Raw genomic sequence first — 11967 nt, 5'->3', positions numbered from 1 at the left:
TCTACATAAGCGATTATTTAAATAGTTAGGAGACGGAATAATAAAGCAGTTGCCCGTCGCTTTTGAGGTCGATAGGTTAACTCTACAGAGTTTAATTAAAATTTGATAATAACTGCCTACTCTAGGCAGGATATTTCATTAGTCTTCATCGGGGCCTAGGTAAAATATTCCTTATAATTATTTTCTACCCCTTTTAAATTCTCTCCTCATGAAGCAGGCTTCTTATCGCTAATTAGGATTCTCACACCGGGGAAAGAGATTCCCCCAAAGCAGCCTCCTCATTAGAAAGGGACATCCACCGCTGTAAAAGAATAAATTGGGGGCTTCCCTGGTGGCGCAGTGGTTGAGAGACCGCCTGCCGATGCAGGGGACGCGGGTTCGTGCCCCGGTCCGGGAAGATCCCACGTGCCACGGAGCGGCTGGGGCCGTGAGCCGTGGCCGCTGAGCCTGCGCGTCCGGAGCCTGTGCTCCGCAACGGGAGAGGCCACAACAGTGAGAGGCCCGCAAAAAAAAAAAAAAAAAAAAAAAAAAAAAAAAAAAGAATAAATTGGTATTCAACTATCTTATTTTTAAAACGTCTATACAGTGAAGCCCAACTGTAAGCTTTAAACCAGTATCACTGCTCCCCATCCCCCACTTCGGCAATAGCTATGATAAAATTTCAGTCACATTCTTTCTGATACTAAGAAATTATTTTTCTGGGTCCTGCTTAAAATATGTATGGTACTGAGAAAATTTAGGTTCCTTGGTAAGCAGAATTGTATGTAGAAATTAGGCCAACAGGAAGATTTATCTAAAAAGTTCTGTCCTTTTTCTTGGAGAGGTATGTGGTTCAGAGGGAAAAAAATTCCCCCAGATGGAAATAAAAATCTATAACCACGAAGTAACTGGGAATGCTGTCCAACTGTGTAACCTCCCCAGTGCTCTCCTGGGCCTTTCTTTATGCCAGTGTTGGAGCCCGGCTTTCCTTCCGCATTCTTGCTCATTTCCGTCACTGTCGTCTCTAGTTTATCTCATTTAAAAAATGAGATAAAGCCTCCATAGTATTTCCAGGCTCTGGTCTTTCCTATCCCCCTCCATCCTCCGCACCACTGCCGGAATTGCGTCAACTCTCCTCCTTGTGAAATTTGACCGGTTAGATACGTGTCCTAATTCCTTAGCCCTGCGTGTGCGGCTGAACCCCTCATAGGCAGGTCTCACCTTAAACAGCTTGTTCTTGAAGGAGGTGTCTGTGGCCTTGGGGAACATGCACTCCTCTTCCAGGATGGAGAAGATGCCCGTAGGCTGAGAGCAGGCCACAACACAAAGTTACAATTCTATATAGGCGTTTTTCTTCGTCTACAGAACGAAACAAGGTGCAGTGAATGATTTCGCTCTCACGAAACACAGTTTCCAAAGCCTGACACGGACCTTCTCGATGAGCTCAATGCAGGCGGCCAGGTCCATGCCGAAGTCGATGAACGTCCACTCGATGCCCTCCTTCTTGTACTCCTCCTGCTCCAGCACGAACACGTGGTGGTTGAAAAACTGTTGCAGTTTCTCGTTGGTGAAGTTGATGCACAGCTGCTCCAGGCTGTTGAACTGGGTATTTAGAAGACCAAAGAGTTTGAGTGAGTTTGGCAAATCCAGTGGAGACTCAGCAAAGCAGACACAAAGCGGAAGGGTGCTTTGAGGCTCGTCATTGATCCAAACAACTCACATCAAAGATCTCAAAGCCCGCGATGTCCAGGACGCCGTACTGCCTGGGCTGCTTGGTGTCCAGCTGCTGGTTGATGCGGGTGACCGTCCACAGGAACAGCTTCTCGTAGACGGCTCTGGCCAGGGCGCCCACTGCATCGTACACCTTCACGGACAGAGTAATGATTGCTGCTGTTGTTAAAGACGTGTCCTGAAGGCCTGGGAAGTGTGAGATCCTCTGAGGCTGCGCCATTACCTGCTGCACAGTCTGGCCTTTGGTGACGTACTCATTGCCGACCTTGACCCTGGGGTAGCAGAGGGCTTGGAGCCAGGTCAGCAGAGTTCAGACCCTGGAGAGAGGCGGCCTTGTCAGCAACTGCAGAGACACGCTTCAGACATCCGACATGACCTACTATGACCCCGCTGTTCCTAGAGGCAGAGTAAGGAATGAATCATTCCTGTGTGGGGTTAAATTTGTATGTGGCCATCAGATGCTCAGGTACAAAGGAGACATGAGTTTGGAGTGGGCTTATTTGCCTGTATTCTCCCATTTAACCCAGTTGGAGGTTCATTTGGTACCTTCGGTGCCATCTGGCTCTGCTTGCTCCTCAGGCTGCTTTTGCTGAAATTTCAAGTTCCCATAATGCATCACAGCCCCCGTGAGCTTGTAGGCGGACACTGTTTCGTCAGAAGAGAAGCCCAGGACGTCAGTGGCTCGCTGCCCGGAGAGATGAGAGGGCAGAATTAGGGCACAAGACACCAACTTACCTAGAAGAACTTACACTGTGTCCTTATTCACATCTGCAGCAGGTTGTCGTTGTCAGTTCCATGCACAATGACTTACTTTTAAAAAACTGCATGTGTAACTGACGTCTGCGGCCATCAGCTCTTCTCGGCCATCCGTGCTGGGGACTGTGATCTCCCCTTGACTGACGAAGGCGTAGTCCCGTGGGTTGGTGGTGATCAGGAGCGTTTCTGGGTACATAGAATTCAGGGTGTATGTTTTACATTAGAAGTTGTGCTAATAAAAACATGGGCTTCTCACTTAATAAATTTAAGCTCTTTCATACCAGTTAGTTCTGGCTTCTTGTCAGACATGATCTGATAAAAAATAGGGTAGCCTCTTAATGCCTTTAGCTGGAAGGTGACTCTAGACTTCTCCAGAAGATCCGCAATGGAAAGCAGACATTGGATTCGAGGGAAAAATGATAAAGTTCGTGGAATGATTTTGGAACTTGGGGGTCATAAGCTAAATCTCACTGGCCCCATGAGATTTCAGCTGAATGGTCCCATGAGGTATCACCTGTTACGTCTCTACCACTGCGGTTGCTCTTGCCACCTCTAGAAGGAAAGTGAAGTTGCCTGGCTCGAGGCATATTCATTGCTCATACGAAGATCCTTGACTTTTCAAATATAATTGATTCTTGGTAACCTGTTCCTCCTCAGGGTCTCTTCTCGCTTTAGAGCAGAGGGGTTGCTAAGAGCAACATTTATCGAGGCTCACACTAGGAAGAAATCACATATGCTAAACCCAAGCTACATACCCCCAGGCTTCGTTTCTTCTTGGAAAAATTGGACATTTCTTCTGAGGCTGGCATCCTTCAGATAAGCCCAGCAACTCCTGGCAGTTTCTAGAGCACCGCTGGCCCCTGACCGAAGTGGGCGAAGCACGCTGTGGGCTCTGGGTAAGACGGGCATTACCCACAGGCATGTTCGGCATGACAGGTGTTTCGCGGGCGCCAGGCTCAGCAGGAGCTGGAAGACCTTCCTCCCAACCATCATTTGTCATCCTTGGATTCTGTTCAGGAGGTCCTGTTACTCACATGTTTCAATATCGGCAGAAGCCAGTCTCCCCTGGTGCCGAAGTGGATCCTGATGAATGTACGCTTGCAAGTGAAAAAGATGCTGTTATATACAAAACTGTTAGCACACGAGTAGGAAGAGATTGAATTAGTAACTCAGCCAGCCTTCTCTGGCATTTGAGAGGACACCTGAGAAAACCCTCTGTGACCCCCCCCAGAGACTCACAAAGCGAGAGGAGTTGTCATTGGTCTTGGCGTTGCCACAGGCCTCCAGCAGGGGGTTGGCGCTGATGATCTGGTCTTCCAGAGTCCCCTGCGAAGGCAAGAGCAGTCCTCACATCTGGCGCTTCCTGTGCGCCCTGCCAGTCTTGATTCTGACTCGCCGGTCGGACCCACCTGCATGTTGCCAGTTTCGTCCTTCCTCTTCTCCCCAGTGACTGCAATTGTTGCAAAGGACTGGATGACACGCTTCGTGTTCACCGTCTTCCCTGCCCCGGATTCTCCGCTGTCAAGCAGTGATCAAATATGTGTGAGAAATTAGGCTCTGTGACAAAGGAAACGACTTCCTCCGTTAGCATTTACCGTCTTATGCGCCTGTCTTTATATGTCTTTGTCAGAGTCCCCTAGATCTTTCTCTTCAGGCCACATTTAGCCCATATTATTTCTGTTGCTTTGCACTGATAAACATCTGAGACAGTCGATCATTAATCATGCAGCACTGATTTCTTGAGTGCTTCAAATGTGTCATCAGGCTCTCTTCTAGGTGCTGAGGCCGGGTTTCAGGGGTCCAAGAAGCAGCTCCTCGAGCACTATGTAGTAAATGAAACAGTAAAAAACTCTCTGAAGCAACGCATGTGTTCTTCAGCTTCCTTAGACTAAAGGTATTCCCAAATTAGGTCTTTGAAGGAATAGACATTCCTCAGGTAGGCCTTGAAAACGAACCACTGGTAACATTCGCCAGCCGCCCAAACTTCAAGCCGTGTGTGTGCCCACTGTCCAGTACTGGGTTCTGGCCACGTGTGGACATGGTGTTTTATATCTCCTAGTCCCTGGAAAGCTCTGGAACTTTTAAGACTGGACTAGCAAACGATGTAATGTGGGACGTTGTTATTTTATATTTGGATGCAATCTGAGCGCTATAATAAGTGATAGCAATATTTAGTTCCAGGCTGATTATGCCATTGCTTTAGTATATGGGGCATGAACTAATTTCTTCTTTTGGACTGTGATTTTCCCAGTGAAAATAAAATAGGAATAAGTCTCAGAATAATAATACATGCGTGATTAAGATAGACTGATTCTCTCGATCTAAAAGAAGGACAGTGGACAATCAGCATATCTACTAGTTACACAAACAAAACTTTCTATAGGGCAACACTGAGGGCATTGAGTGTAAGTGTCACATCCAGTGGAGTTTTTCCGTATATTACTGTAAAGTTACACATGGTGTTGTTATTATGTCTCTTAAGTTGGAGAAGAGAAACATTAAAATGTGTCGTATTTTTAAACTCCTTACGCCCCACAGGAAGTGTGTCCTTCTGGTTTAAAAGAAAGAGCAATCCTTTCCAGAGACACATTCCCTAGTTGTCATCTATAGGTTCCAGTGGCCTGCTCTTTGCTAATGAATGCATATAACTGAAAAATGCACAATATGCTAAGGATTTGGACTGTATTTCATAGTTCAGAAGAGTGTTAATCAGGCCAAGATTGAGATTTAGTTTCTAAATGGATTAATTACACACAACGCGCGCACACACACACACACACACACACACACACACATCTCTGTCTCAGGGTCCCAGACTGCAACCCTAATTCTGCTCAGCCTCCCCAAAGCATGCTATTGGGTCAAAGAAAGATCAGGTAAGAGAGGGTGCCTCAATCAGAATAAAGTCCTTTTAAGGGGGGACAGTGACAACTTCCTTTTGAATGCAGTAGTCCCCAAATACCATTTTCATTCAGAGAGAGGCTGTTATCTCTGAAATGGGTTCTGGTGACTTTAAGGACGTAACAATACTTCTTAAAGTACCTAATTCAAAATCAGCAAGAAACTTAGGTAGTAAAGTGATGAGCATGTGTTTTTCATTTCTATTCAGCTGTTAATTTAACCTTTGTTGTTACTTAAATATATAAAATCATGTATGTCTAAGCAAGGAGACTGTCAACCAACTTACTAGGGTTGGAGTAGTAGCATAGGCTGGTCAAATCGTGGAGGTCGAATCCGGAGAGCCGAGTTTTAATCCCCACCTGACAATGTGTACCTCTCTGTGCTTTAGTCACCTCTTGTGTGCAACTAGGGGGGTGGATTTGAGTATTTCTAAAGGTCTTTTTAACTTTTCCGTTTTGTGATTATAGGTGGTGAAATAGTTTGTATGAAAAACAGTCAAGCCACTCACCAGTCAGCATGAACTGGTGGGCGTCGTCAGAGGTGGAGAAGATGTGGGGCGGGGCCTCCTGGCGCTTTTTGCCTCTGTAGGCAGCCACCACCTCTGGGTTGTACGCTGGCGGCCATTTGTAGGGCTTGACGGTGACACAGAAGAGGCCTGAGTAGGTCTGCACCGTAAAGGAAGAAAAGGAATATAGTTATTTCATGGGGACCTTCATAACATTACTATTTTTCAAAATATTACCCACCTGCATGAGCAGAGGCCGTGAGAACAAACTCACGTAGATCATCCAGGCCGCGTAGCGCTCTTTGAGGTTGTACAGCACCGCTGGCTGGTGCAGGTGGGTCATCATGGCCATGTCCTCGATCTTGTCAAACTTGGGAGGGTTCACGGGGAAGACCTGGTCTTCTTTCACAGTTACCGTGTGTCAAGTCAAGTAAGAGAAGCCAGGTCGACAAAGGAGTGTCAGCTCCCCTAACTGGCAGTGGGGCCCAGTCTAATCCCCTCCAGATGTTTTACTCTGAGCTCCAGCTTCGGTCTTGGCTGTCAGCTTCCCTCCTTCTCTACTCTGCACGGTCGCTCTCACAAAGGACTCCTTAGGGTCGGCCGCGAAGACTGAGGACTGGGCATCAAAAGGCCTATTAGGGGCCTCCGTGCGCTCCTTTTCGGCCATTTGGAGGGAAGGAGCAGCCTCCCCAGAAATGGCCATCTCCGCGTCAGAACTCATGGCTGTGGGTTATCTATGGCAGCCAAATCAAAGACACTGCCAGGCAGAGGAAGGAAAGACATTGTAGAAAATCAGCAACTGGACCATTCGATTCATGTTAAAAAAAAAAAAAAAAAAACCCAAGACATTATTCCTTGACAAGTTGAGCGCTAGCATCTTGTTGGGTATGGTCAACTCCCTGGCTTGGCTGGAGGTGAAATGTCAGCCTCCGTGTTCTGTGCCAGTGGTGATAGATACTTATTCTTGCATTTGGAAAGAGACCGTTGTTTCTGACTCATCTGCTTTACGATATTGTAGCTCCTTTCTCTGTTTTGTTTGCATATTAATCTTAAGAAGCCTCCTATCATCAGCTTTTGCAGAACACTATGCTAGGATGACTGCAGGATTTCTCCAGCTCTTTCACTTGCAGTTCTTATCTTCCAGTGGGATTATAAGCACCTTGCAGACAGGGAGTGTTTTCCTTCTACAGCACCCTTCACACCTCTTAGAACACATGCTGGGTGTGGGGAAGGACCAAAGTTGGCTTTAAAAATTAAAACATCAATAGAAATACGTTGCTAAAGTTATAGGAACTATTTAGTACCTGGTGAAAACCTTTTCATTATAGATTTGGGATTTACAAGGACTACCTAATAAAGGACAGCAGAAATGTGAGGAGCCTTGTTTTGCATTGTTTAGTTAAAAATATCCTATTGTACATCAACTGCTCTTCTTCCTGTGTCATAATTTTGACAAACTCAGTTTCTTCACCTGTCTTTAGTATTTCTCAAAGGCATTATAAAATGTTATTACCTATGTTTTCTTGCATTATTACTAGTAATCTCATAAAAATTTCAGAAAACTTTTTCTTTTCAAGATCTGTCTCCTGCCACTTTAACATTCATCAGTCCTGTGAATAATGATCATATATAACCTATTTTATAATAAAGATGTCTTTTTTTAACATCTCTATTGGAGCGTAACTGTTTTACAATGGTGTGTTAGTTTCTGCTGTATAACAAAGTGAATCAGTTATACATACACATATGTTCCCATATCCCCACCGTCTTGCATCTCCCTCCCTCCCTCCCTATCCCACCCCTCTAGGTGGTCACAAAGCACCGAGCTGATCTCCCTGTGCTATGCGGCTGCTTCCCACCAGCTATCTATTTTACGTTTGGTAGTGTATATATGTCCATGCCACTCTCTCACTTCGTCCGAGCTTACCCTTCCCACTCCCCGTGTCCTCAAGTCCGTTCTCTACGTCTGCGTCTTTATTCCTGACTTGCCCCTAGGTTCTTCAGAACCATTGTTTTTTTTTTTTTTTAGATTCCATATATATGTGTTAGCATACAGTATTTGTTTTTCTCTTTCTGACTTACTTCACTCTGTGTGACAGACTCTAGGTCCATCCACCTCACTACAAATAACTCAATTTATTCCTTTTTATGGCTGAATAATATTCCATTGTATATATGTGCCACATCTTCTTTATCCATTCATCTGTCAGTGGACACTTAGGTTGCTTCCATGTCCTGGCTATTGTAAATAGTGCTGCAGTGAACATTGTGGTGCATGTCTCTTTTTGAATTATGGTTTTCTCAGGGTATACGCCCAGTATTGGATTGCTGGGTCATATGGTAGTTCTATTTTTAGTTTTTTAAGGAACCTCCTTACTGTTTAAAAAGATATCTTTTCAAGGAAAACTCAAAAGCACTTGGGTAATCTTCTCAACATTTTTCTGTTCAAACTACAGTGATTTGGATAGCACAATTAAAATCCTTTATCTTGCTAAAAGTGCTCACATTTTTCAAATTATATTTCTTAAAATGTCGATTTTACAGAGTGTGAAACAATATGCAGATTTCAGCCACTTTTCTAAGGCAAGGGTTCAATCCATTCTATTAATCCATTTAGACATCATCTCAAGGTTTTTTATATTATATACAGTGGTGCATGAAAGCTGTGTATAGGAAGTTTATTGGTTTGGCCAAAAAGTTTGTTCAGGCTTTTCCATTAAGATGTTAATGGGGGCTTCCCTGGTGGTGCAGTGGTTGAGAATCTGCCTGCCAATGCAGGGGACACGGGTTCGAGCCCTGGTGTGGGAAGATCCCACATGCCGCAGAGCAACCGGGCCCGTGAGCCACAACTACTGAGCCTGCGTGTCTGGAGCCTGTGCTCCGCAGCAAGAGAGGCCGCTATAGTGAGAGGCCCGTGCACTGTGATGAAGAGTGGACCCCACTCGCCGCAACTAGAGAAAGCCCTCGCACACAAACGAAGACCCAACATAGCCAAAAATAAATACATAAATAAATTAAAAAAAAAAAAAAAAGATGTTACAGGAAAACCCGAACGAACTTTTTGGCCAATCCAATACATTTTCTCTGTTAATGAACAGTAACACTGAGAAATGTTGTATTGCATGTTGTAATTCAATTATTTAAAATATAATCTGCAATGCTGGAAATGGAAAAAATTGTATCTAAAAACTCCTAAAGATTCTGAGAAAGCCTTTCATTAATTGCAAAAGATATAAATTAATGAGAACCAGTTTCTAAAGTCTCCCTCAGAGTTTTTCAAGGGAAGCATGAACAGCCATAAAATTGAAATGCTTTTATTTTATAACCTCCACCCCCCCCACACCCCCGACCACTCTCCAAGCCATTGCAGATTTCTTGCTCCCTGCGAGGAATGAGAAACATCAGTATCTTACCTTAGAGATGCAACCTTGAAGTGGGTCAGAACTGTGAGAAAAAGAGCAAATTTCTTCTTATTAAATGCCAACAGTGCCCAATAATAGCACGAAGGATTCTGAATGGAGAAGCAGGAAATGACCGGGAACACCAGAACATCTAATTAAAATTGCAGCATCGTAAGTTGGTAATTCCCTGGCAGGGCCGCCATGGGCAGTGCAGGCCAGGACGTGCGCCATGCGTGCGGGCAGCCGGGCGTCCCTGCTGGCCCTTCAGACAGAGCCCCGTCCTCGCACACGCTTACCTTGAAGCTTTATGAGGAGAGACAAATCATACTCATTCCGAGGGTACTTTTATAGGGTCAGATACGGAAAACACGTAGCTTCCTCCTCTTTCTTAAATCATATTTGGCAAAACGCGTTTTGGGCGATGAAGGTCTCCCAAGTACAATTCCCCTCATATTAAAGATGTTTGGATATAATTAGAACTGTTTCCTCTCACGTTGGGTTAAGTGTATAAATCAGTCTACTATAAATAATTCGAGTTGTTGGCAACCTGGAAGTGACTGCCTTTGGAATGATGTAAGCTGTTGTTTCAAAGACGGCTGTGATCTGGATTCCCTGAACTTTGTTGCCTGCCGCTCGTGTGTTTCACCGAATTGCCCACGTGTAGTCTTTTGAACTGCCCGCACAATTGCCGATGTTATACTAGGGAGGAAAGTTTCGCTCTTTACCAGAGAGTCAGAGAAAGATTGTTAGTTTCTCCCAAGAAACCATGATTCCCCCCCCGCCCCATTTATTGTACTTTTTCAAGGATGCTTGGAAATTTAATTTAAAAACGTGCTTCATGAAGAGCAGCCAAAGATAGACAGCTTCTTTCGTTTCCTTCAGTCAGTCGCCTCTGATTCACTGTCAAATCATTACCCGGCTTCGCCGAGCTGGGTTGTTCTGCTTCTTTCACTTTTGTTTTTTAAATGTAAGTTGCTTGTGAAATCTCTTTTCCTCTATGAAACTCAACGTAGGAACAAACTAGAAAACAGGGCATTTCTCTGTCTAATTATGCAGCATCTGTGACTTCTCCATCAGTTATCCATGGTATATATTTCACATTTTGCTTACAAACAATGCCTGCGCGTTATTTTCTATTCTGATGTTTCATTTAAAGAAATATTTGTTTTATTGTCTCTGTGGTCTTGCATCTCTTATGACAGCATTGTCTATCTGGGGCCGAGACAAAATTTGCTGAATATACCCTGTATTGCAACCTTTCGTGTATTATTGTACTTATATTTCAGTTGATTTAATGGAAAGAGGCTGCCTTCTGAAAGCAGGTATCTGGAGATAGTGTTTGTAATGGTCACAGGATTTTATTGCTGTAAGGGACCATCTAATCCATATTCCTCATTTCACTAGTAAAGTAACTGAGATTCCGGGAATAGAAGAGAGTTCACAGATCACACAGCAGTGTAGACCTTGGTCGCCTGATTTGCAGTCCAGTGTGCTTGCTGGTAACACTCTTCTACCTCAGTAGGTTAAAGCCATCAGGAAGGGTCTTCCAGGAAACATGCGTCTGAGAGGGGCTTTCCTAGCCAACTCTTAACCTGCTTTGTAACCACAGGTACATCATTTTATCTTCTTAGACACTTTCTTTATCAGGCATCTGCAAAATGTCACAGTGTTCTCAGAAAGAGAGAACATTTTAATAATGCTCTCAATAGGATTTGATGGGAATTTTAAGAGAGCCTTTTGACTGCTCTGGATAGATTCTCCAATAAGTAGAGAATAGATGTTGGTTTTGGTTATTACTGCCAAGTTCTGAGGCACTTAAGCATTTACAGGTGACGTGGGAACACAGTGAAGGGGGCCAGTGCAGCGAGGAGCAATTCCACACCCTTCCTAAGGCCAGTGTGAATCCAAATTATCTGTGAACCTACTTCCACACATCTAATTAAGTCATTCTATTGCAGGGCCATTTAAACCAATATACTGTTGCTTTCTATTCAGATGGGAAGTTACCATTCAGTTTTTCCTTTACGCTGTCCAGGAAGGCTATATTTTTGGCTATGCATTGCAACCAAATCCAGCTTAAAAAATCTTGATTCTCGGGCTTCCCTGGTGGCGCAGTGCTTAAGAATCCGCCTGCTAGTGCAAGGGACATGGGTTCGAGCCCTGGTCTGGGAAGATCCCACATGCCGTGGAACAACTAAGCCCATGCACCACAACTACTGAACCTGTGCTCTGAGCCCGTGAGCCACGACTACTGAGCCCATGCGCCACAACTCCTGAAGCCCGCATGCCTAGAGCCTGTACTTTGCAACAAGAGAAGCCACCACAATGAGAAGCCCATGCACTGCAATGAAGAGTAGCCCCTGCTCGCTACAAGTAGAGAAAGCCCGCGCAGCAACGAAGACCCAACGCAGCCAAAAATAAATAAATAAAATTAAATTAAAAAAAATCTTGATTCTCTCAGGAAGCTCCTCTGAATAACTCAGATTGCTACCATAGCTAGTTTTTGCACCAAATTTATACGTATCATTATGTGGGTTTAATATACGTTTGAATAATTTATCTGGGGATCATATTTTATCGGTACTTTTATTCATTTATTTTGGCTCTTTACTTGATTACAGGGGGCCATGAAGTCTGAAAACATACTTGCCTATTGATAATAATATATAGAATAATTGTTCCTTTGTCTCCAGA

The 11967-nt window shown here is 44.4% G+C and overlaps 1 protein-coding gene across 1 annotated transcript; it reads right to left on the bottom strand.

The window, feature by feature from the left end:
* Positions 1-946: 946 nt before the first annotated feature.
* LOC131746325 (myosin-4-like) lies at positions 947-9349 on the bottom strand. The gene is given in 17 exon segments (XM_067020575.1): positions 947-1284; positions 1411-1581; positions 1700-1843; positions 1934-2005; positions 2007-2053; positions 2257-2395; positions 2549-2652; positions 2748-2846; positions 3501-3533; positions 3536-3563; positions 3706-3792; positions 3876-3984; positions 4760-4787; positions 5876-6032; positions 6147-6291; positions 6391-6629; positions 9286-9349. Coding segments are annotated over 16 exon segments (1833 nt in total). The 5' UTR covers positions 6594-6629; positions 9286-9349; the 3' UTR covers positions 947-1017.
* Between the last annotated feature and the right edge of the window lie 2618 nt (positions 9350-11967).

Source organism: Kogia breviceps, chromosome 19, assembly GCF_026419965.1.
Source record: "Kogia breviceps isolate mKogBre1 chromosome 19, mKogBre1 haplotype 1, whole genome shotgun sequence".
Lineage (NCBI taxonomy): Eukaryota > Metazoa > Chordata > Mammalia > Artiodactyla > Physeteridae > Kogia > Kogia breviceps.
Note: the sequence above shows the minus strand (reverse complement) of the source record. Positions and strands in the feature narration are given on the sequence as shown.